The 25,888-nt window shown below is 38.4% G+C and overlaps 1 protein-coding gene, 1 long non-coding RNA gene and 2 other non-coding genes across 8 annotated transcripts in view; 1 reads left to right on the top strand and 3 right to left on the bottom strand.

The window, feature by feature from the left end:
• Positions 1-17,086, top strand: part of LOC121639500 (zinc finger protein 638-like) — a 29,610-nt gene extending 12,524 nt beyond the window's left edge. For 3 of the 5 annotated variants that reach the window (XM_041984789.1, XM_041984791.1, XM_041984792.1), the window contains exons 19-51: positions 197-364; positions 441-475; positions 660-824; positions 911-1,045; positions 1,609-1,647; positions 1,729-1,869; positions 2,348-2,433; positions 2,515-2,538; positions 3,334-3,548; positions 4,577-4,780; positions 5,195-5,229; positions 6,338-6,484; positions 6,633-6,761; positions 6,922-6,960; positions 7,301-7,426; positions 7,498-7,624; positions 8,321-8,488; positions 8,568-8,602; positions 9,510-9,674; positions 9,760-9,894; positions 10,481-10,519; positions 10,607-10,747; positions 11,361-11,449; positions 11,585-11,608; positions 12,089-12,168; positions 12,319-14,387; positions 14,484-14,568; positions 15,083-15,373; positions 16,142-16,252; positions 16,333-16,454; positions 16,535-16,645; positions 16,745-16,841; positions 17,019-17,086. In XM_041984789.1, the coding sequence (XP_041840723.1) occupies positions 197-364; positions 441-475; positions 660-824; positions 911-1,045; positions 1,609-1,647; positions 1,729-1,869; positions 2,348-2,433; positions 2,515-2,538; positions 3,334-3,548; positions 4,577-4,780; positions 5,195-5,229; positions 6,338-6,484; positions 6,633-6,761; positions 6,922-6,960; positions 7,301-7,426; positions 7,498-7,624; positions 8,321-8,488; positions 8,568-8,602; positions 9,510-9,674; positions 9,760-9,894; positions 10,481-10,519; positions 10,607-10,747; positions 11,361-11,449; positions 11,585-11,608; positions 12,089-12,168; positions 12,319-14,387; positions 14,484-14,568; positions 15,083-15,373; positions 16,142-16,252; positions 16,333-16,454; positions 16,535-16,603 (5,438 nt within the window). In that variant the 3' untranslated portion in view covers positions 16,604-16,645; positions 16,745-16,841; positions 17,019-17,086. The remainder of the gene's footprint in view (positions 1-196; positions 365-440; positions 476-659; positions 825-910; positions 1,046-1,608; positions 1,648-1,728; positions 1,870-2,347; positions 2,434-2,514; positions 2,539-3,333; positions 3,549-4,576; positions 4,781-5,194; positions 5,230-6,337; positions 6,485-6,632; positions 6,762-6,921; positions 6,961-7,300; positions 7,427-7,497; positions 7,625-8,320; positions 8,489-8,567; positions 8,603-9,509; positions 9,675-9,759; positions 9,895-10,480; positions 10,520-10,606; positions 10,748-11,360; positions 11,450-11,584; positions 11,609-12,088; positions 12,169-12,318; positions 14,388-14,483; positions 14,569-15,082; positions 15,374-16,141; positions 16,253-16,332; positions 16,455-16,534; positions 16,646-16,744; positions 16,842-17,018) is intronic. The other 2 variants (XM_041984790.1, XM_041984793.1) reach the window with 2 other exon arrangements.
• LOC121639504 lies at positions 4,961-25,711 on the bottom strand. Its single transcript, XR_006010173.1, has 5 exons — positions 25,680-25,711; positions 22,070-22,124; positions 20,509-20,586; positions 20,233-20,398; positions 4,961-4,972 (listed from the first exon to the last, which is right to left on the bottom strand). It is a non-coding gene; the product is annotated as an uncharacterized LOC121639504 (long non-coding RNA).
• LOC121640860 lies at positions 23,228-23,391 on the bottom strand. The gene has a single exon (XR_006010593.1). It is a non-coding gene; the product is annotated as a U1 spliceosomal RNA (small nuclear RNA).
• LOC121640884 lies at positions 24,437-24,627 on the bottom strand. The gene has a single exon (XR_006010613.1). It is a non-coding gene; the product is annotated as a U2 spliceosomal RNA (small nuclear RNA).
• Positions 25,712-25,888: the final 177 nt, after the last annotated feature.

The following is a 25,888-nucleotide window of genomic DNA, read 5'->3' on the forward strand; positions in this document are numbered from 1 at the left end:
AAGTTAAACTGGTGTCATTTTCATAGTCTTTGGTGGATGAGTTATTGAAATTAAAACTATTTTCTGAGTGTTGGCACCAAATGCAAACAGCCTGGTAGCCAGTCAATTCTTTTAAAATGAAGACCATAATTATAAAGATAGGAATAAAAAATGCTGCTACAATTTAATAGAAATCTACTCATTTGTATGTATGCAGCACCAAGACTCGCAGCAAAGGCTATGCCGGTTGACAAGGAACTTGTTGCTGGGGCTGTCGTCCCAACACCTGTCTGTGTTCCGCACAGCAGCAAGGCTCCATTTTGGGTCACCTTTGCAACTTACCCTTTTGTGTTTCCTACCTTCTCTCCTTGGTTCATCATCCCAGGTAAGAGAAGCTGTTGGGGACAGAACCACCGATAATAGATTATAATCAAGTGACATAATTCTTTTTTTAATCCTAGATTACTTGACGGTCAAGGAAATGGCAGATATAGAGGTAAATTTGTTTTATTCACCCAGTTTTGATGTGTATGTTTTAATGGCATTCATGAAAAAAGGATTCCTGAATGTGCTATTAACAGTACTTTACAACAGAAATGGTTTTAGTTTTTCCCGTGTTATATACTTGCATGCATTTTAAAACTTGTGCTTATTTATCTTTTGAATTTCATGTCCTGTAGAAAGCTCGTTCTCAAGGATCGGTTTTTCCCACAATCATGCTGACGGGTTTGCCAGAAGGAAACTATACACACAAGGATGTTGCTAAGCTGGTGTGGCCTTATTTCCCTAAACAGACTCTTCATACTCTGCACTACAATGTGATAGTCCTAACTCTGCAGAGGAGAGTAAGCACATGTATCACTGCATTTAAGCCTATGTTTAGTCACTATTATTTCAATGAAACTTAGACTCTTTTTCTCCCTACCTCCAGGCTTTTGTCTATTTTCACAACTGGGACACATGCTGCGATTTTGTCTTGCATCACATCAGAAATCCAGTTCTTGTCAGAGGCTGCACGCTCTTCATTCACTTTGTCTTGGAGAACATGCATCCTGGATTCAGAGAGGTATGGAAACTGGCTGTATGGTCTGCACAAAGTTGTTCATACTGTGCTGTTGTGGTTTATTTTGCCGTGGCAGTGCGCCGCAATCATTTACATGTAGCGGAAACCCTGTAGTAAGTTTGTACTGGAAAAAATTTTGTTGCACCTGTTGCAGTGACAATAAAGTTTCACTCATTCATATTGCCATAAATTAGCAAAGTGCTGCTGGACACTCGAGACACTTATCATTTATCAATATGTGGACAATGGCTGAATGTTAATTTACCTGAACAAAGCTTTTATTGTTATTAAAATGCTGTATCATTTTAGTGCTGCTATAGTCAAGGGCTACAACCACATACTGTACATAAAGGATGGATACAGCCTGGTTTACAGTGCTCCTTGGTTTGTGAACTACAGTTTTGCAGCCTTCAGTCTTTCCATCTAAACTTTCTGAAGCATGAAGTCACTTACAAGAGAGACCTGACAGACAACCACAGGACATGCACATTCATTGGAAAGTGGCCTAAATAAATCATTGAAAGCTGTTAAAACAAACAACAATATAATATTTGTGACAATTGCAGGAGGTCATGTACCGGACTTTGATGAAATGGAGCAACGCAGTAAGTCATTCACCACTTATTAAAATCTGTTGTAGAGTGACTGCAGATACTTGAAGCATCAATTGTTCTGACTGCTTTCAGCATGTCTCAGAGCTCGAGTCCCTGAGAGAGCGGTTGCTGTGTGTGGAGATCTTTGACACATCTGTCCATCTCATCATCATGGTCATGAAAATGGTGGCGTCCATTGCATCTTTTGTCAGCTTCCTGCCTCTTGCCAACCGGGTATGCCAGAATGAATGCCATCATTATTCACATTAAGGTTTGCAAAGCGTTACCTCAGTGTAATGTCAGGTTGTCTTGTGTTTTTAAAAAGGCATGGCATTTAGTTCCTACCTTGGAAGCTATTAAAAATGTATTAATTTATTCTACGAGGATACCATTGGCTGGGAGTTAAACATCAAACTATCTTTTTTGGATTCAAACTTTCACATGTGGTCTGCTGGACAAGGTCTCATTTCTGCATCTTGAACTAGTGAACATCATCTAGTGCTACTGGTAAAACTGTTGCTGAATGCTTCCAGTAATGTTTGTTAATGCCATATTGGATAATAAAACCTGGACATTACAGGAGCTACTTATTGATCCTTATCTTAACCAAAGTTTTCACAGACCATGACTCCATGCATTATCAGATTGACGTGTAGATTTCTTTTATTTCTTCCTCCTTTTTTCTCTGTCCATGACTGTCTTATGGAAACAGATTTGCATTGAGATGGCTGAGCCCACGGGTGTCACAGAAGTGGTGGAGAAGCTCTCACTGGGCTGCTTATCCGTTCATGAAATTTGGTATGCTTGTACCTAAATTGAGGGCAAATTTGATCGCTCATTTAGGTATTTGCAAACATAGTTTTCTTTGTTCCCACACAGGAGTAAAATTGGACGGATTGAACCGTAAGTTTCTTATATTTAATTTATTTTTAAGGCATTAGAAAATCTGTAATAGAAATTTAGACAGTGTTCTGTCTAATGATGTGAGGCCAAATGAAATTATGGTGGCAGATATCTGCTGGTGACTCCATGTACATGCTCCAGAATGAATGATGGGATGACTCATAAAAGTAGGTCCAAAGATTTTGTTAAATTGTAGAAAACATCCCGTTTCTAGAAGTAAGGTTTGTAGATTTTAACTGGTGTCCCTGTGTTTTTACCCTTTTTCTTTTTATTTTAAAACTGACATGTAATGTATGAACATAAAAATACGCTTAAGTGATAAAGTTAATTTTTTTTTAGAGTTGTATATTAAACATCTTTGACTGTTTGTTGGTTTAAAGACACATCTGAAATGCTGGAAGGGAATTTTGACATTAAGGTTTTAACAAATTTAAGATGAACGGTTAAATCAGTCATTAGTGTGCAGGAGCGCTGGATGGGACATTAATTAATCCTGTAACATCCTGCTGTATCGTTCGGTTGAGCAGAATTTTCTGTCAATAAAATTTTATTGAAAATTGGTGGAAATAAACTTGAATAATCTGCTGTTTGGTTATGTATTGATAAGTGTTTATCTCATTACTGTTTTAAAGTTTGACCATTGCTCCATTGTAATTGTATTATTAACTGTTCTCAACCGTTTGTTAAAAACATTGATTCTTATTGTTGTTGTAAGGAAAAGGCAAAAAAGCAAACTTAAAAGGATTAAGGTCACTGGTTCATTGCTGCTTTTTTAAGAACACTCATTTCCCCCAGATTGCAAAGCTTTGAACAGCGCCTTCAAGACTTGAATGAGATCAACATAAACCTTGAAGTGGACGCTACTGGCACAGCGGCAAATCCAGAGTCTGCTGTACAGAAACTGGAGGCCAGGATGGAGGTAGATGCTCTGCTGCAGCTGGCAGCAGGAAGCTCGGCTTTGGTGGCAAAGCAGAATGTTAGAGGTCTGGGGACAAAACCTTCTGGAAAAGGTAAGATATAGGCTCTTCACTAAGTGGTTAATACTTGGTTAAATTACTTTTTCTTTTTCTCATGTCATTAGAGACTAAAATACACAACACACAGATGATTGTGGAGAAAAGATCAAATTAGGATGATGGAAAAAAGACAAGAATCATATATTTTATAACTTGTACCAACATTAAAATGGGTTTCATAAAGTGTTTTAGTAAGTGTCAAAGTTTGCTTGCATATTTATTTAGTGATTGATTTTGATGGGGATGTAACAAGCAACCATATTTTCCTAATGGCGTCATGACTCAGGTGGAGAACCACAGCTCTAGCTGAGAGGTGATACAAGTTAGAATGTCTTCCAGGTCTGAGTCGGGGATAAGACTTCTGCTTGATAATTACATGTAGTTTAGAAAAAAATGGACAAGATGCCAAGTTATCCCATTTCCTTTGTATCAAGACTTAATGAAACAATTGCGTAAGCTACTCCTTATTTTGAGTCATTGTTAGTAAACCCCCACCCCCCCAAATGTTATGGTGCGTTCAAGTTGTCTTGTTACCCGAGTGTGGAGGACGTCATTGCCAGGCAGTTGGCTTTCCTGTTGCATTCACCGTGCCAACACGAACAAGCCCTTAACAACGTAATTATCAATAACAACAACTCAGTGCTGTTTACACTATACACTTAGTGGATACAAAGCATTAGAAAGATATTTCATAGAGACAACAGTAGTCATTGGGTGTTTTTGTTTTATGGAAAACAGAAAAAACTGGCTACAATGATTAACAAAACTAATTTATTAAAAGATCCACATGATTTGGTGTTTACAATGAAAACTATTGAAAGGTTTTCATTGAAAACACCAAATCATCATATTGATCCAAGCTGCTAGCAAGAACACGAAAATACAAATTCCTGAATGTAAAAAAAAAAAAAAGGTGCAACCCAACGTAATTTTAAACTTAAATTGGTTGATTATACAACAAGACTGTTAAAAATGTGTTGGAGATGAAGATCTGAGTAACTCTAATTAAACGTTATCCTTTAAAGAACCTGAGGGTGCTGTAAAGATCCAGAAGAATCCAGTACCTAAAGCTGGTACCAGCGTTTCAACTGCAGTGGTTGCATCTGCCAACACTGGGTCAGCTGATGTGAGCGAAGACCAGCGGACCACTGTGTTTTCTTCAGCTGCTGCTATCTTCCAGACCGTTGGGGAAAAGATAGAAAAGTTCCTGAACCAGGACAGAATTTGTAAGACCACTGATCAGTTACCATTATGTTTACTTTTCCATTACATCAGTGTAGTAAAACAAAATGTGCATATCCAGAGCAGATTGGTCGCCACAATTAAAACGGTGAGCTGTTTAGAGGTGCAACTTTTAACATCCAACTACAAGAAATAAAAGTTCCCATCTGACCACATCTAGATGAGTCACGTCTGGTCTTTTCTAGCACAGTGATACCTTGATCATTGTCTGCCTTTTCTGAGAAGAGCTAGTATTTCATCAAATGTGACGCTTTTGAGTCAGTTTTAAAATTAAAGGAAACTTGTTCAAGTTTATAAAACCTTATAAAATAAAACGTTGGATTAAAAGCAGAAATCAGCATATATGTTGAAAATGTGACCATAACTTGTATTGAACTGTTTATAACTTCTCTTCACAGCTTGCCTGAAGATGGAAACCGTCCTGTTATCAAGAGTAAGCTTTTTATCACTTATAAGAACTACTGCACTTAAAAACAATTTAGATTATACAAAGGTTTAAATTTTATTTAGTAAAATTTTGGTAGGGGGACCTGTGTGTTCAGTGTCATTGGACTTATGTTTCTGGAGATTTAGCTCATGAATGGATGTTAAGATATTTTGTGATTTAATTCCGAAATTATTGTTTCACCAATGATTATAAATTATTCTGATTCAGATTAAACAACCACCTACATTTTCCATGGATGAGATAATGCTCTTAAAGTCCCTAAAAGTCACTTTTTAAACTTTAACATTAGATTTTTTTATGAGCAAAATTCTTTATCAATGCTAAAGCTAAGGATTACTGCTTTTAATCTGGGGAGCATCATGCTGCCTGATAAAGAGAAAAGTCCAGCAGCCTATGTGCTTTACATGGACCTGTCGGAGGAAGTATTGCTACAACCGTGACTAATTGTGGCAGTATTTAGATAATTTGCATTTGCTGTGTGGAGCAGATGAAAAGAGGAGCTTGCAAACTAAAAGGCTAGATGGAAAGCAGCCCAAAGAAGATGCCAAAGCATTTGGTGAGCTGTGGGAGATGGTGAGAAGCTTGCGAACCTGAGTCAAGTAGTAGCTGTCTATGGACGGCTTTAGGTCCAGATGTTTGGGCTTAGAAAGAAACACAGCTAGCCCAGTAGCTGGCCGAGCTAGCTCATTACATCCTTGCAAGATTCACTGTTATTGAGGCTGCTAGTTCCAGAACGGGGCCTGTTCCCACCCCTATCATCCCCACTCTCCCAGAACTGGATGAGTGGACAGTAAGCATGTTTCTGGTCAGTGCAGCACAGCTGATTCTAAATTTAACTTAAAATTATCGGCTAAACTTACAGGTTCATGTGCTTCTACCATGCACACTTTCACAAAGATAAGTATGAAATTTTAACTGGGCTCTGGTTTGGATCAATGATCATGTTTGGTGTTTTTTAATGGTGAAAATTCCCCCGTGCTCACAAACCCTTTCTTGCATTAGTACAACATCTGGCCAGATGAGGAGCATAGCTGTGTTGACTGGCTCAACAACTGGGGCAATAATTGGGGCTTGTTTATTTTTCTTTCCCCAGCCTTTCTCACTGGATGTCTTGTTAATAACCAACCTACCAGAGCATCATGATGGTTGTTACACTGAGGCTGACGTAGCCAATCTGTTCATCCCATTTGGATTTAAATACAAGGACGACAACATTTATGTCATTCCTCAGACACGCATGGTAGGAACAGTTTATAAATGTAAATAAGGTTTGCTTATTAATCCCATGTTAGTGTTCCAAGGTACTGAGCAAATTTTGAAATGAAGTAGAATTATAAGACTTATTAGCATAGTAAAAATATAAATACGTAAACATGTTTTTCATTCAGGCTTTTGCCTTCATGCCGGGTGTGGGAAAGGTGCAAAACATCATTGATGTGTCAACAAGACAGGATTTTATTCTTCTTGGGTCAAAGTTATGTTTGCGTGCAGTTAACGGCGGCATTTCAATGACACCGGTGAGCTCATTTAAATTATTTATTGTTTTAAAGAATCTGAATTGAATTTTAGATTTTTAAGCATAAAAGAAAATAACACCAGAAACATTCTATCTAAATGTGTTGATACTAGATGGGTTTATTTACTTTAACACTGGCTCCTGTGATATTTTTGTTTCAGTTTGGCTTCTATCAATTTCTGATGAGACGGATGTGTTATGTGAGTAACACCCAAATACCCATCTCCCCCTTGCACTACTCTAGGTGGTGGTACATTGTGTGTATCCTAGCTGTACCCTTCACACTAACGCTGTCAAATTTCCAACAACTCATGGTCTAATCCTTGTACTCTTTTGTGGAGACCTGATGTTGACAAAATAAATCTCAATCTAAAGCTCCCAAAACCTTAAAGCCAAGTTATAACCCTCACAGAACCATTTATACACAGGATACCACCAGCAGACTAGGCTTTAGATTTAGTAGTAAAACATGACACGTCATGCAGAGGAGGAGGCAGTCTTGTTTCTGATTGGTTTAAGTACTTGTGTTTCTTGAAGCAGAAACTTAAAGACGACGGTAGGAGAACCATCTATATCAGGAACATCTCCCCAAGTGAGGTCCTTGGTCTCATGGAAGTTTTGAAGGAAGTTGGTTCTGTGAGAAACTACCTGCCTCTACTCGGCAAGGTAAACACACACTTTCAACTGCTGGAGTGATTTTAGGATTTCCTGATGGTCATGCCTGTTGTTGGTTTCAGGTGTTTGTTGAATTTGACTCCATTTGTGATGCCGATTGGCTTGGAGTTTGGTACAGCTTCCTGAAACATGGCTTTGGCTACACGGTCTACAGAATGAAAATGCCACGAAGCCCCTGCACAGCACCATGTAGGTATCATACAAGGTACATTTCTAGTACTGCAGCGGGGTGGGGGCAGCTAGGCTAAATGCAACATATAGATTTTGCACTGCTAGCAAAGCACAAACCAATTATTGAAATTACTAATGGACAAACAACGATGAGTTAACAGACATTTCAACAACCAAATAAGAAAATGACAAGAAAACATGAAGAAATATATCTGGCCCTGGGTTTGACTAGTACAACAGTGGGGAATGAAGAGAGAACACTGTGCTGTACCTCTCAAAGTATTTGCATCTGCCAGTATGAAGCCAAACAAGTTCCAACACTACTTGGGAACTTCTCATTCTGAACACAAAAGCCTGTTAATTCAAAAATGGCTCAATAACTCGTTTCTGTTCAACTCGCTTCATGTAAAGTAGTGTGCAGAGTTTTCTGGTTTAAAAAGGTTCGCTCTGTAGCAGAGGAATTAATACTTCTCTTCACCCGATGTGGTGTAACTGAAGTATCAGTCAATAAACTAAATAAAGATACTAGACTATTTATCTGCCAAATAAAACTATGTCATGGTGCATTTCTTCATGTGTTTCATTGTAAGTGAAGGGGAGTTGACATCGTTGTCGGTGAAAAGGAGGCCCTGCAGGAAATAGTTTGGGAACCAGGGTATTAATGTTTATTCCATTTTGATCTTGGTTCCATCAGCTTGTTTTGTGTTTATTTAGTACCAAAACTGGCTGCAAGAGCTATGCCGGAAAACAAGGACGTCATTGCTGGGGCAGTTTTCCCAACAACATTGAGTGTTCCACTGGGCAGCACGCCTCCATTCTGGGTCACGATGACCACTAGTCCATACATGTTCCCTACAGCGTCTCCTTGGTTCATCGTGCCAGGTAAGAAACACCCGAACTACAGGTATCGGCTAAATGTGCCATGGTAACTGTAACTGACTGAAATCATTTTGACTCACAGATTATCTGACTGTCATACAAATGGATGACATTGAGGTGAGAACATTTTCTAACACCTTTATTTTCTCTTTTTAAATGTTTAAATAATTGTGTTGAAGGTAAAAATAGGTAAATCAGAGAAAATATTTTTCCAACCATCTGTCCCAAAGAACTTTTTTTCTCTTTATTTTTTCTTTTTTTTTGTTTTTTGTTATATAAAATTCCAGCATCCTAAAGGTTTTCCTTTTGCTTCACTGTTAGTTTTTTTTTTTTAGATTGAAATATTTGAGTTCACACAATTGGTTATTTTTAAAGAACCTTTTTGAAATATATAATTTCATCATTTGGAGTCTTGTCTGTATTAGCCTGTAATGTGTTTTCCTATAGAAAGCTATGTGCTGCATGATTTAAGCCATAATATAAGTTGTCTGGAAGCCACACTGTGTGTCAGGCATCTAATAATTCCACTTACATAATATTTGATCTGTGCAGATTCAATGTGCTACAATGAATATGCTTTGACGTAAATTGGACTTTTGTTTGACTAAATCAATAACATCTGGTGGAGAGTGAAAGATTGAACTTACATGGAGGAAATTCGTTTTTACTGAGTGCAAGATCTGCTCAGTTGCAGGCTGGTTTTATGCAATAATTCTGCAAAATTCCATTTGTTTTTCTCCCCATTTACTAAAAGGCGAACTGCACTTTAGCATGATGTGTTAAGAAAACCTGTTCATGTCATCTTCACATTCTCTATGGAAACTCTAATACTGGAATACAGCTGTCAACTGAGGCAACTTGAAAAGTGATTTGAAACTATGAAAAAAGAATTGGGTGTGACCTACTTGTCAAGTCTGGTTTAAATGTGCACAGCTAAATTCCAGTGCTTAGTCAGATGACTACACTTGTATTCTCACAAAAGGAGTAACAATAAATGTTTGGTTCTGAATTTTGTGTCGTTTAGAAGGCTCATCATCAAGCTTCTGAGTTCTCCACAGTCATGCTGACCGGGTTACCAGAAGGAAACTACACGCACATGGACATCACTCAGTTGGTGTGGCCTTACATCCCAGAACACACAGTTAATTTTTTATACTACAAGGTGATGGTCCTGCCACTGCAGAAGAGAGTAAGGGGTTGATGCAGCAGATTCTGACACAGATTTTCTTATGAAACTTTACTTGGCTTTTATGACACTTTTTCTTTTCTTCTAGGCCTTTGTTTATTTCAACAGCTGGGAATCTTGCTCTGACTTTGTCCGAGATCACATCAGAAATCCATTTTCTGTCAGAGGCTTTAAGCTCGAAGTCCACTTTGTCTTGCAGGACATGCATCCGGGATCCAGTGAGGTAAAGACACTTTAACACATGAACATGAGTAAGCAGGAAATACAGGACAGTCCCTCAAAAGAAAACATTTGTCATAAAACATGAAGTTTTATTGGACATTAGAGATTACTGTTTCGGAAATGTGAATACGGTTTTAAATAACATTTAAACCATCTAAGTCGGAGGTGGTAGTTGTGGTTCTAGTATTTACACTCTGAGTAAAATTTAAAACTTATAAGTGTGTGTTATGGGTTTTTTTTCTCTTTTTTTCACTGTTTAATGATGGAAACGACTCGAACTGCAACATTGATCTACAGTGGACCTTGCTTCAACAGTCCCATGCTCTGTCTTCCCTTTAAGAATATAGCTAAAGTTAATCTCACATAAAAAACCCAAGAAACTTAATATATATGAGCCAGCAGATCCCAGAAGGATTCTTACAAGTTAGAAGCAAGTACAGCTGTTCTTATAATAAGTGGCTATTTTCTCTGAATTATACTGCTGAGGCTTTTTCTTCTAAATACCGTTGATTCAAACGAGTGCATGTCTGATTAAAGACTTAAAGGTTTTAATGAGAACTGACTAAAGCCATGTTTGGGTTTTGCAGGAGATCATGTACAGAACTATGATGAAATGGAGCAATGCTGTAAGTCACTGATCTCTTATTTAAATGTACAATAACAACATCTCTATTGGATGTCCTTTTCCTCAATGCCAGCTGTGTTTTTCTCAGCATGTTCCAGATCTTGAGTCTTTGGAGGATCGCCTGCTGTGTGTGGAGATCTCCAAGACATCCGTGCACCTTGTCATGATGGTCATGAAAGTAGTGGCATCCATAGCTGCTTTTGTCAGCTTCCTGCCTCTAGCCAACAGGGTACGTCCATAGAATAGTGATGAGTCTTTTAATAAGTTCCTTATTCACTATGAAGCCCTTTGAATTTGTGTTTAGCATAAAGCTAATAGAGTCTGACACAAGGCCTAAAATCAATAAGTACCAATATAGATAAATAGACAAATGAAAAAATACATAAATGAGCTTTTATTTAATCACTTAATTGAGAACTGTTTATTTACAAAGAACCTGGCAAGAAGCAGCAAAAGAAATACCAAAAGCAAAGAAAATAAGACAAACATACACATCAAACGGCACATTATCATCCCAATTTAAATGGAACAAATCCATAAGTCTTGGTGACATTTACAGTTTGAGATTGATGCAGCGTTATTACCTGGTGGAGACACCTGCTTTGAAATATTTCTGGTTGTTTCCTAAATTATTAGATACTTCACAAACATAAATTATTACCTTAAGATATCTTAAAAATGGTCAAGGCTCTCAAGTATGTCATATTTGAATTACTCTGTTTAGCTCCTTTTAAACCTCCAAGTGATCCCAACCCTGAATTGTTTGTGTTGTTTTTGTCAGTCTGTTTCTTTCTGCTGTTGCTTTACTGTGTCCATGACTTTCATGACTGTCTCTGGCACAGATTTGCATTGAGATGTCTGAATCGGCTGGTGTAACACAAGTGGTGGAGAAGATTTGCTTAATGGACTATTTGAATGCAGACAAGACTTGGTATGTGTCCCTAAAATAACAAGGAGATGGAAGTAAATCATTTCAGAATTATATAAATACCTTTTTTTTTTCTAAACTGGGCAACCTCTGTATTTTTTAATTGATCGTTTATCTGTCTTCTTTCCCCCCACATAGGAAAAATGTTCGACATATTGAGACGTGAGTATTTAACTTTGCTTCAAGCTGTTTTGAGTCAAAATGTCAGGAAAAATAAGAATCACCTGATGGTTGGCTGCCATGACCCTGGAGATCAGTTGAAATTATTAATATGAAGGCAAAGTTTATCTCACAACCCTGCAGATTGATCTGAATGACTACACTTTTTGGACACTTTGGTAATTGTCAAATGTTTTGGCTGAAACCCAGTAAGTTCCCATAGTTTCGATATGAAACTTGTTGACTTTAAAATAAGTTTTTTAAACGATTTGGCCAGAATTGAGCTGAAAAAACATCCACGCTAGACGTGCACGTCACTGTTGCCCATCTGTAAAAACATTCAGAGGATAAGACGGATGCATGTGCTCATGTTTTCAGCATCTGTGTGTGTGTGTGTGTCTGATTTAAATTTCTACATTTGGTGACTTCTGGACATTTTGTTAGAACAACTCAGTTTTAACTATTTCTGTTCTTGATTTTTAGCCTGAGGAGCCTGAAACAGCATCTTGAAGACTGTAGTGAGATCACAGTGAATCTTACAATGAAAACCACCGGCATTGATGGCAAGTTGTCAGCTGTGGAAAATAGAGCACAGCTTTTTCCTGCTGAACCCTCTCATAATTTGATCAAACTCGCACAGCTAACCGGGTTTCCTGCTTCTATTAACCTAGTTGCCTCTTCTGGGCCCCCTCTTTCTGAATCTTTTATAACAGGAACAAGTAACATTGCAATGAAAGAGATCATCTCAAGTCAGCCAAGTAAGACTGAGGGTGCGGCTACAGCATCGCATTTGTCTACAAGTCAGCAGACCTGTTCTTTAACTGCAGCTGTTAAGGTGTCAAAAGAAACCTGTCGGTCATATGAAGAAGAAAAACTAACAGAAAAATGTAGTGGGTCACACACAAAAACAGAAACATCAGAGGTGGATCCAGCTGCACAGAGACGGGAGTTAGAGATTACCAACCAAAATCAAAGTCCCAAGTCAGATTTTAAAGAAATCCAAAAGGTGAAGAAAAGCAAAGAGAAAGAAAGGAAGAAAGTATCGGATGAGGGAGATGATGGAAAAAATGACCAAACTCTTGATTCACTATGTGACCAAAGTGATGAACAGAAGAACAAAGAAAAGGTCCGAGTCAGTAGCAGTGAAGCTCTGATACCCAGATCTGAGCAAGACCAGAGATCACATGAGGATGAAGAAGAGCTGATGGATTGTGTTGATGATGAAGACAAAGCCTCCAGTGAAATGGAAATGGATTATTCTTACCAAATGGAAGACAATACTTCAAAAAACCAAGCAGCTTCATCCCTAGATAACAATGAAAATGAAGGTTCCACATTACAGCAGCTGTCTGAGGGAGCTGCGACTCAGTCAGTCAACAGTCCTGATCGATCAGTAGTTAAAGATGTAGCAGATAAAAATAACATGTTATGTAAAAAGAAGCAAACTTTAAAGAGCTGGGAGCAATTTTACCAAACTTCTAAACAAGCTACCCCAATCTCTGACACCAAACAGCCTCTTGACAGAAACAGCAAAAACCCAACAAAAGATTTCACTGAACAGGAAGCATTTAGGACTCTGGATTCAGGAAGGGATCACTTCATAGCAGAAGGTGACGGCCGGAAGCTTGAAACTCCAACCAATCAGATCTTTAAAGCCGATCACCACGTTATTGATTCTGTGGAGGATCAGCCAATCACTACAGAGATGCAGTTAGAAGATAAAAGAAAGGAAAAAAGAACCAAAAGATTTTCTATGAAACCAAGTGAGGAGAAACTGACGAAGAAACAAGACATGACAGTAAACACAACAGGAAGTGACAAAAAAAATGTCGAAGGCACAGAAATTATGGTCTATGAACTAGCGAACCATGAGGCAGAAAAGCAAACTATGCAGATTTTAGACTCTGTGGAAGAAGACCCTGCCACTGAAAAACCCACCATCAAAAAGACAAAGCAAAACACTTTGAATAACAGAACTAAAAAAGAAAAGAGCCCAGAAATACATACGATCACATCAGCCAGAAATTCACAGGAACAACATGGAGAGAAAGCTACAAATCCAGAAGATGAAGCCTCTCTAAGAGGAAGTAGTCCAACAATGAAGAGTGATGCTGCTAAAGGAGACACAAGTGAGGAAGAGGCTACTTGTGAAATGGTAGATGCTGTGGAGGATCTCTTTGTGGGTGATGATCAACCTGCAACACGACAAAAAATACCAAAAATTGTGACAAAAGAAAAGGGTCCAGCTGAAATGAACCAAATAAGATATGGCTCCACAGCTGTGGAACCACCACAAAAGGTCATGAAAGCTGATAAGGTTCAAGAAGCTAATAATCCTCCTTCAGATAGATCTGGCACCGAAAAGGAGGACAGAGTACCAGAAGCAGATGCTAAGAAAGAAGAAAAACCAGAAACTAATGCCCAAAGTGATGCTGCGACAACAGAAGACAGCATAGAAAAATCTCCAAGGAGAAATAAAACTGCGACTGCATTGAGCTTTCTTTTGACCCTGGAAGATGTGAGTGAGGAGGAGGAAAATAACTCTAATGATGTAGCTGAGGAAGAGGAACTGAAGATGAGACAGGCTCCTGCTAAAGAGAATGAAGATGAAGGAATGAGCAGGGAAAGAAAAGAGAGAGGGAATAACATAAATGTAGAACCACAGGAGCTAGTGGCTCTGAGTGATACCATAGAAGAAGAGAAGCAAAAAGAAGAGCATAGAACATTGGAGTCTGACTCCCTGATCCAGGACAACCAGTCAGTGGACTTCCTGAACCCACAGGTCTGCTTTAGATTCAACATAATATAACTATTGGCTCAGCAGGAAAAATCTTTTATTGATTAGAAAACCTACTCTAAAAATCGTATCTGTTCTTAGGTTTTGGGGACAGTAAATGAAAGGGATAATGAAGAGGAGGGAGCGAAGACAACCTCATCTGTCAAACGTAAACATGACGACTCAGGTGTGTAAAATTCTAAAACTCATGCTGTTGATTTTGGTTGCTTGAAAAAAGTGTTGTGGTCATAATGCAAAGAGCCATGGACCTCTACTCGATCCGTTCTGAGCTCTGCTTGTCTTCATGCTTTCATTAGCTAGCTTCTCGCCATGAGTCCTTTATTGTCCAGGACAGAGACCTCTGCTCTGGATTGCTTGTGCAGTCCATACAGTAATAAAGATACTAATGTTGCATGTGTTAACTGATGACAGAGAAAATGTGCAGCCCTAACATGAATAGCTACTTAACAAGCTGGTTGTTAGATCCCCCTCATTTCTCTCTTGAATAGTAGCTCTCATCTTTTGTTGACACTTTACATCCAATAAGCTAACCTTTTATTTTAATGCACCTTGCAATAAAAAGTTGTATATCCATGCTCTAGTCCTGCCCATTGCTTTTCCTTCCATTATACTGCTCCCTAATAAAATATTTTAATGGCAATTTCAAATATAAAACTCAGTTAATGTATTGTCTCCCTCAGTAAGAAAATTCACTGGAAGGAAAGCTGTGAGCGCAGAAGATGTTAAAGAAGAACAGACGTTCCTGCCTCTTGATTCACTTGATCCCATCTCAACATTGGACAGAGACACATCTGATCTGTCAGCTAACAGCCAGACGGAGGTCAGGAGGACAGAGGTGGAAGCTGTGAGCCGATCTACCGTCAGCGGTCTTTCTGCTGCACAGCATCCACAGTCTGGCTGCTGTAAAAACCAAACGATGGAAGGATGTGTAGAAGAAGAGGTGGAAGGAAACAGCAAAGCCAACATTAAAGGTGAAGAAAATAAAATTGTAGCTCAACATACACTACTCAAAAAACGTTAGGGATATTCAGCTTCTGTACAACTTCTAAGTATTTATTGGACATTTACTTATTCTTTAACAATGTGCTGCAAAGAATCTACGTTGCTAACTCTACTGCAGCCTCCAACAAATAATCAGATCCATAACTGTCATCAGGGATAGAAGAGATAAGAAGCATGCTGCAGTTTATATTAGAATTATGATCAAATAACCTCATACTTACATCTGTACTAAATAACCTCCGCCTGCATCGGTACCGCTGAGTCGGTGGCTGCCATTATTCAGCTCTGAAAAACTGGTTGAAAGTTCCTCCTCTTCCGCTACGTCAGCAAGATGGCGTCCGTTTAGTGCGTGTAGTGTCCACCGTTTCGCACTAGATTTTTGGCCGAGTTTAGGGCAGCATCCGGGTACTTTCAGTGCACTGAGTTTTTACAGAAATTTCTGTGTCAGCGCACTAAGCACTTAAATGTAGTGTTCGAAGTATAGAAGTGCGCGGATTGGGACACACCCTTTGACATGTCATGTTGTGGTATACCGCCACTGTTAGCTTTTGTGTCTAACTTGTTTTGAATGAAGGAATGTCATGTGTTACTTAAATGTCACAAATTCATGATTGATATGTATATAATATGTTAGAAAACTAAAGTCCATGCTGATGTCTTTCAATTAAGAGAAGATATTTAATTATCAGATTCTCTCCTCAGAGCTCAAGTATTGATCTCTTTTTGGTCATCTTCAGTCCTTCATCAGAGACCGGAGCCTGATGGAGCTGAAGCTAAGAGTTCTAGTTCTCAGACTGGTTTTGCTGTTGAGTTTAATCTGGCTCCATTCAACCACAAGACCCCCCTCGGTAAGAGACACATAGTTAAAACGCTTCAGATGTGAATGTTTGGTCACTTCTTTCATGTTCCCGTTTGTCTTTCTCTGCAGGTCAGGAGTTTGTGGTGCCTAAATTTGGGTATTTCTGCCACTTGTGCTCTGTTTTCTACTTGAATGAGAGCACCACCGAGGATCTGCACTGCTGCAGTGAAGCGCACTATCATAACCTGCAGGTATGCGCACATACACAACATTCAACTCACAGCAACACAGGCTGGCCTGACACTGTGCTTCTACCTTTTTCTTTTTCCAGAAATTTTACCAAAAGCTCAGAGAGAAACGTTTGAAGATGCAGAATTTCCAAGGCTCCGTCTCAGAGTGATGCTCGTCAGCCGATGATTGTGTAATTGAAGATTAGAAAAATGTAAAGCTGAAGGCCACGCTGGCTCTGAGAAAAATAAAAGCTGGCAGATCATGTGACCATCAACCACAACTTTAAAACTTTCTCCTCTATGTTGTGCAGGTTCTCCATGTGCTGCTGAAATCATATGACCTGTCAGAGCACGGACACGCCAACTCGTCTCGTCCTGGGGTGCCATTTTCTGTTGGGCCAAAAACAGGTACAGGACGCCTTTAACGTTTAGAGTAAACAGAGTCCTTCAGTTTTCAGAATCCGGACTATAAATCATCGTTATGTTCATGTTGGTTAAAGAACAATGAGAGAAATGGGAGCAAAGAGACTCAGTGTTGCTTCATTTACTGTTTTCATTCTTTTTTCTGCTCACACTGTTCAACAGTAAAAAGTTTTTCTGAATTAACTTCCTTTGTTCAATTATGAAGCACTAAATTTAAGTTTAGATATTGCACTGCCTTGCAAGAAGATGCTACCTCGTCCTTATCAATCTATGTTTTGTTTGGGGTGTGTTTGTTTATGTTTTCTTTAATTTCAAATTATCCTAAATCAGCACTTTTCAGATCATGGAAAATAGTCTGTATAAGACAAATAGTATTTTTATTTTTCTCCTTGTGCCATGTTCACATTTCATTTCATGACCTTTTTTGTTATCTATGGACATTTTGGTATTGCTACTTTAACTGAGTAATTATTTGTTGTGAATCATTTTGTTTGCTGTTCTATAAAATGCAGATGAAAACATGTCATGTGTTTCCTTGCTCATTTTTTATTTAAAAAACTTTTTGTTATAGAGCTTGGTATTTATATTCAGCATGTGAATGATGCAAAGTGATTCAAAAGTCAATGGGGATGACTGAGGGTGTGAGCGTTTAAAGTTTACACATGTCCGGTGTGTTTAGTCAGAACTTGTTCATCCTAACAGAGCTGAATATCCTGACCTCCGTCATCAGTAGAGGCTTAGTGGTTAGTGATGGACCTTTTCCTGGGATTTCTCATATCACTTGACATCAGTATTGAATGTCATAAATATTAGCACCCTGAATATTTAAGAAGAAAAACTTGCGTCCAGACTAAAAAATGAACTCTTTCTCTGAAATATAAATATTTTTAATCCAAACTTACCACTAAAAAAGGCTTACATAGAGTGACCAGAGTCCACAGCAACAAATAATCTCCCTCAGTTGCTGGTTTTCTTCTCACAAAGAATATAACAAGAAATGGCCCAAACATTTCTTGTAGCTTTCTAGAAACTTCTTGTCTTAGTCCACTTTCACTTTTCCATCCCTTTGTTCAACCTTTCGAGTTTTACTTGCAATGGAAAATTTGAGGCCAGCATTTCGCACAAAGATGGTACATTTCCGTTTCAACAAGTTCTACATCTTTGTTGCTTTATGCATGTCCTGAACGGTGGTTGAACCAGAGGATCCAGTGTTAGGCAGCTTTTAATAAACTGGCTCTACATGAATGCGAAATAAAATAAACTTTAACCACCAAAGTGAATACGATGAATTATAGTTCCGGTGAACAAATTGATGAAAAGTCAATGCTTTGCTTCCAAGATCAAAGATAAAAGGTCATGCTGGAAACATCTATGTCTGTTGTATTAACACTTAAAAATTGAAATCAATAAGTATGATTATTTTTTTATGTGGGTTTAAGCATATTTTAATGTGGCTTCAGACCCTATAAAGTAGGCCTAACAACACCCATACATTCCTGAGAGAAGAATCTGTTTCACTGAACTCCTCTGGGCAGACAACTGGTTTAAGTGAATTTAGTTTCGTATGATTTTTGTGATTGGTGTTTCTTTTCTGTGGATCGGATGCATACACACTATAAGCAAACAACTTTTTGCCATTGTGCTTGGCAGGGCATAAGATGACCTACAGGTTAAATGTCAATTTTAGAAAGTAAAGGTAAAAATGTTATAAGGACATGTAAAACTCAGTCAGGCTAATTAATTTAAAATATTAATTTAGCAAGCATTTATATTTAGTAAAGGGCAATATATACAAAAAAAGTTACAGAGCAACAGTGAACTTTAGGTAACATTTTAATTTTAAATTGCAACATTTCCATTGTTTTTGTTCAAAACCACATCAAATTAGGTTATAGAAAATACAAAAACAAATTAAATTTTATACACTAAACTACAAGTCAAGTGACAATATGTCTAAATTAACTTTGTTAATTTACAAAAGTTTAATTTCCACTGATGTTCATGACTTATTTATTAGAGTACATTTCTTAATAAAATGCATAATCTACATTAAAGTGGTCTGATATCAATCAAGAGTTATACTGTGCACATTACTGGCCAAGTAGCACCTTACACCCACCTCTTTTAAAGTGGAATTTGGTCTCGGAATAATTGTTTTAACATATCAGTAGCTGATCATGGGCCCTGTAGTTGTCAATAAAACAAAAATGTTGCTTGAAATGGCTACAGTTTGTTCATGTGAGACATATTTTACAGATGAATGGCCATCTACTTCCTTGCATCCACTCCTCAACCCTTTAAGGCAGTGTTTCCCAGTCTAGGTCCTCAGGCCCCCCTGCCCTGCATGTTTTAGATGTAACCCTACTTTAACACCTGAATTAAATTAATGGCTCGTTAACAGGCTGCAAAGAACTGGATGAAATTCATTAATTTGAATCAGGTGTGTTGGAGTAGGAACACGTCTATGAATTAGGAATTAGGTCTCAGAATAGTGTTTTTTGTCAATAAAACAAAAGTATCTTTGTTAATATAACGTTACATTTGGTACTATTCTGAAGCCTAATTCCACCTGATTCCCGCGGCCGTATAATCAATTTTTGGCAAACATTCACTTTAGAGCACAACACCGGCACGGCGCCGGAATATTTTAAGCCCTGAATATAATCACAAAAAATGCTAAAAGAATCTAGTTGGATGTTACGGACCCCTTCTGGTCTAGGGGTGGAAGGGATGGAGTAACACAAGCCAGTGTCGATATTAAAATAAACTATTTATTTACAAAAAAAGGTCGCTATTTACAAAACATAAAATCTCTTTTTCAGGTAAAATACAATAAGTACGAACACAGAGTGTCCTCTAAAAGGAACTGTACTCTGACCGGCAACAAAATATAACTCGCTCAACAAAACAAAGGAAACTTAACCAATAAAATCCTATAAAAAGGTAAACAGAGTCAAAACGAAACCAGAATGGCTAAACAAAAGTGAGGAGTCTCTCCTAATGAGAAAGCTCCCTAACAAACAGCCAATTTAACACTGATTTAGCAATCCGTCTGTTGAGCAGTCAAATCAGAATAACAAAAGTTCAAACAACCAAATGCACCCTGACACATGAATTACACAATAAGTTACTCGGGGAGCCTTTAGCAAAACAGTTCAAAGAACCACAAAACTGTTAAGCACTTCACAAACCACTCAGAGAACCAAACACGAGGCGAACTGTATCCTAGTGACACAGCTGCCATGAATAATGACAGGTCCCTCTATTTAAGGACGAGGCGTCACACAATGATTCCCAGCTGGGGAGTGCAGGATAATAATACTTGATAACTTTTTAAATATGTCATCACTTAAACACCCTAAAAATCACTGAATACCTTATTACAAAATCTATGGAGGGCAGAGTCCCACTTGAAATGCATACATGTGATTTCTAAGGCCCCTGGTATGCATTTTGAAGCCTCCACTTCCTGCACAGCATCTGCTGACTGCAGTCCTCCACATGGCCAGGTAATGACACTGTGCTTTCAGCTGCACGCCAGCCTGTGGAAAGAAAGTGAGATACAAAGAAAAGAAAAATCAACCACACACTAAAATGGAAAGTCTTGTAAATAACCATTTATTAAATTAATGCTATTTTCAAAAGATGATACCTGATGAGTGTCATCTTTCATCGTGGCCATGTGATTTCACTCAACATCTGCAAGCAAGTCTGAGGAAGGACGTACCATCTGAAATGAATGAGACTACATCTGGATTGAAACCGCTTTAAATCAACTTCTTAAGGGTAATAAACACTTTTTATGACATTATCTTGGACCTAAGACAGCCAAACACTCCCCATCTTACATAAAACATAAAAAATGACACAGGTATAGAACACTTGATAAGTCAATCATAAATAGTGACATTTATAATGTAGATGGCATGTCATTTCTCTTCTGCTCGGGTGATGATCGGCCCTGATGTGGTGAGACTGCCACCAGCTGGCAGAGAGCGTCAACTACTGGCCAACAACATGTTATACAGATTATACATTTACTCTCCCCCACAACATACGTGTATCTAAAGGACTGCAGTAATATTCTGTTATGCATGGATGTACCACCGTAGCATTAACCATGAACGAGTCCTGTATTTGCATCTGTATGTGGGATTTCAATCCCTGTACTGTCACTCACACTCATGGTGTTTCCAATGAGTTTGCAGTTTTGCGCTGGTCTAAGTGACCACTGTACTAGCAGTTCATGCCTGTTAGGAAGCTACTACTCTGTAGTCATGAGGCATTTTTGCAGAGAGACGCAGACCCATCAGGATGTAATGTAATACAGTGATCTGTGACAGACGGTTTCTAACAAGAACAAGTACTTCCATCTGATAACCGATATGTCCAGAATATTAGTATAATGACTGAGTTACTTAGACACAGCTTTGGACGTGTAGTCAACACAGTGTACGCGGAGCAGAGACAACCTCCGGGACAACGTACTGCCTCAAATGAAAAATCCAATTTGATCATTTTTTGCTTTAACCCTTGACAGGATTGAAGTTGTCAGATAATTTTAATATGGTCATAAAACATTTTATTAGCTACACATAGAATGAAGATGCATACTTTGAGCGAATCTGTAAATTGTGATACACTGAATGAGAAAACATTAAGTCCTTTATCATTTTTTAAGGAAAATTAATTAACATTAGTTCCAAATATTTTAAAGTCATAGTAACAAGCTTTAATCAGTCTCTTTTAGATCAGTATTTCCTCTCAAGATATTTTTCTTGAAAATGCTTCAATGAATTCAAACAATTCAGACGACCTGATGAGAAACAGAAGACAGCTTCTTTTACTGCCCATGCACCAACAAGACAGTGGAAGCATGCAGCTGAATGGTGATGTATAAATATTATAATATGTAGTCCAAATATGGACATAATTTAAATGTACTGCATGAAAAACAGTTGACAGTGTGTCAACTGTTTCATACATTTCGTGCAGTGTTTCTCAGCCTATAATCACATCTGAAGACAATAATGTCAATAAATCCGAATCAGACGTCCTTCACTGATCCCAGATTCCAGTGTTGCAGCAGCATTATAGAATAAGAAAAAGTAAAAGAAGAAATCCTCAGATTTGATCTGCATCCAGTCTGAGGTGGTCTGGCAAATAAATGAGTGACTATATTCATGTAAAAGGAAAATGTCTCCTGGACTTACCTTGCATACTTCCACACAAAGCTTCCACCAGGATTTTTGTCTTGCTGGGCTGCGACTGAGGGAAAAGAAACAAAACAAAAAATTACTCTGAAGTTCACCTGTCGAACTGCCACACACATCCATTTACTTGTAAGAAAAAAACTGGTTACCAAAGGTTAGTATGATATACTGTGCTCAAACACACCTGCCCAAAACTTATTCTAACTCCAAAAAGGTAATGTTAGCCTAAAAACCAAACGTCATTAATACTGGACATCTTGCACCCTAAGTCAGCATGTAACGTTGGTAACACAGCAAATAATAAGCTTAAGATGAATAATAGTTGAGATAGGCTACAGAAGGCTATAGGCCCATACAGAGGCGGCGCACCCGTGGGGGATGTGGGTGTTTTGACACCCACACTTTTCATGGTGAGAAGGTTTAACACCCACATGTTTTCTGCTGTGTTTTTGTTGGTTTTATTTACTTAGCGCAGCTTTGCTCAAACGTTGCTGCTTCAGTCGCCCTCTGTCTCCAGTGGTTTACTTTTAGGAGCCTTGAATGTGGTGAAGGGAAATTACGAACAGGTTCTGAAATACAAATCAGAGCAGGAACCTTCTATAACCGGGTGCTTGACAGGTGATCGAAAGGATCTCGGGGCGGCTCTAGAAAAGCGTTGATGAGGGAGCCATCCTGGGGCGCTAACCAGAAAAAGGGTGGCACAAATGAGAACTGTCTTTTTTTTTCCAAGGAATAGATTTTAGAAAATAATTAGCTGATTGTTACAACTTAAATGGTCATCAGATGTTAAATATGTAAAAAAAAAAAAAACAGCCAATAGCATTTTTCATTGTTGATATAGAACAACATAATAAAGTACATTACATGCTGCATTCACTGACACTTTTACCTTAAGTGAAGGTTAATTTACACTTAACTAGCAATTCATTACCCCCATCATGCCTTTCTATGCAGATAAACAGTAATGCATGTATGTATGTATATGCAGTAATTTGACTGATGGTAAAATAACATATTTTTGTAAAATACCTATGTTACAGGATGACCAACTATAACAACTTCTACAGCTGCATATATAAACCACTACTATCCACTCAGATCACACACACACACACAGAAGATGATCAACTCATAATTATTTTCATTCCACAGCATAATCAGGGGAGAGCGCGAACGCAGTCCCCCACTACCAGAAATTATGCAGTCGAGATTCCCACATTTGGGGAATTCGCAAAGGTCAGCACAGCCGCAGTGCAATGGCTGAGCCTCGCCCTGGGTGAACCACCTTCATGATCATGGTGTCTCCCCTGCCAGGTAAGTATGACTTGAATACCTCACGGCCAGGGGGCTCATCCATACACATACTAAGTTAAGTCATGGTATTACCCGTCTACAAACTAACTAAGCCTGAGGATACAGGGGACGTTATTACACACACAATTTATGTATGGGTGTAGGTTTACGTAAACACTGAAAGATTGTTGTTTATTTGATTTTAAAAAGACTGACGTTTCCCATAATGCAATGCTGTTCAGGAAACTCAAAATGCTAACTGAAACATTATCCAATTTTATAGATTTGCTGCCCTGCAAATGACTAACAGCCTAAAAGATGGTTAAACTGGATCAACGGTAAATCAAACTTCAACCGCAAACGGTTTACTTCACATCTGACATCCAACGAAAAGAATACAAACGCAAACATATAAGTCACATGTTGTGTTCTGCTAACAGGGCTACCGCTTCCTGTTTCTTTGTTATCTTGTGCTGGGAAACTGACAATCATGCTGCTGCTGCCTCCTGTTGCTCTGGAGTGTAAACAATGTTAGTTTATGATGGCATTTTAACACAACATACATAGATATCACAACTAGCTGTTTTTATTGTCACATATGTCATTTAATTTCTTTTTATATTTATCAAACATCAAGAAAAGAGCCATTCAAATCTTCACCAGGCTGTAAAACTACAACAACGAATATACTCTGCTTCCATCTAGTGGTGAATAGACGTAACTGCAGGTTTCAACCACGCAGTGATTCTAAGCCCAACTTCTGTACACACCATAGTACCATGTCTTCTACGCTATTAGTAACATCTTAAGCAATCAACTCGCTGTTTATTAGGTGTGTCTGAGAAAGGGCGTTTCACTGGCTGCATTAGTATATTCTATAAAATATACAGACGGGACTCGCAGATTTAGACATGAAATCAGAGCAATGAAACCTTACAGCATGTTCATCTTTTCTGTACTTTTTAAATACGAGAAAGCCAAAGTAAACGACACCTGCCCTAACAAAGTAGGAGAAAACGCAAGTAGAAAAGAACGAAAAGACTGAAAACTTAATTTTTTTCCACATAAGAGCGAGGTGAGTGCACCGTTCCTGGAAGTACTGCAATACCAGGTCGATGCGTGGAGTGGACGGAGCAAGCCCCTATTCCATCTCCCTGCCCCAAAAATCAATTTAATATATGGTCCCCGGATAGGGGACGTATCAGATATTAAACTGATAAGAACAGATACTACACTTGATCTTAGCCAAAAGGCCGAGAAGCGATACCCATTAATTCTCAGAGGCAGTCTAGTCATTGTCCGCCATACCATTTTAACTCACGATTGGGAAAAATAAAAAGGTCACACACAGCCCAAACAAGCTCAGAAAAAAATAACTAATAACCAACAATATAAATCATAAACACGGATGTTGTTATGCATCGGTAAGTTAAATGAACTGATATCCACAAAGGTGGCTTCGTTTTACTTCCTGGACACGTGGTACAATTTAGTCCAATAGCAAGCAAAGAAACATAAAACAACTAAAAACACTTTTTATCTTCAAACATGTTTACATATATGCATCACGTTAATATGTACGTATAAGCGGTTTTTATGCTGAACTCTGTTCAGTTAATTAAGGTTTTGTGGCAGCAATAAAAATGTGTTTTGCGATACACGTTCATAACAACAAAAGCAGCTGCAGCGGTCTCTAATGGCGAACAGCGCTAACCACACGCTTCATGTTTTACACACATGGCTGCAGACAAGCAGACTGTCAAAACTCAACTGACAATTACGTCACTAAATGAACTAAAAACACAGTGACAGGCTATGTTAAAACAACAGACAAACAATATTTATATATATATATTTATATTGTTTTGTCTGTTGTTTTAAGAGAAACAGTCATAAATTAATTCTAGCGAGTCTCCCAACTACTCAACAAGCAGCAAAGGTAACTCCTACGCCTGTAAAGTCCCCTGGGATTAAGCGGACCCTAATCCTCCACACCTCCACCTCCATTGCCATTTAGCTGCACCGAACTATTTTACGCCGCCAAAATTTCTTTTGCGAACCATGTAACTTTTCTTTACTTTCTTGCAAAAATTTTAGGAGTGGATACAATTCGGTTTACTTCAACGACTTTGAACATGTCCGCATGAAGTGCGCGGAGTTAGCTAGCTTAATTATCTGCCCACAGATACCACGTTTCATCAGCACAAGTAGCGCAAATTTAAATTTAAAGTTGCTTTTAAATGTTACAACGACAGTTTGGCTTTAAATAATAGTTAAAATATTTAATTCTAAACATATTTACTAATCATTAACTCACTGCGTCTCTGTCTTCGTCTGTGGGAGTCCGCCATTTGGTCCTCCCTTAATAAACACGTATTATGCCGAGAACAGCACGTCTGCCGCGGTTTGCAGGCCCATCACGTGACCGCGCACGACTAAGCAAGCGAAATCTACTCGTGTGTGTCATATCCCGGTTAAAAAACGCGACAAAGTCTTCCACTCAAATGATGCAGATTTTATTTTATT

The sequence above is a fragment of the Melanotaenia boesemani genome, chromosome 5 (genome assembly GCF_017639745.1).
Source record: "Melanotaenia boesemani isolate fMelBoe1 chromosome 5, fMelBoe1.pri, whole genome shotgun sequence".
NCBI classification, from domain to species: domain Eukaryota; kingdom Metazoa; phylum Chordata; class Actinopteri; order Atheriniformes; family Melanotaeniidae; genus Melanotaenia; species Melanotaenia boesemani.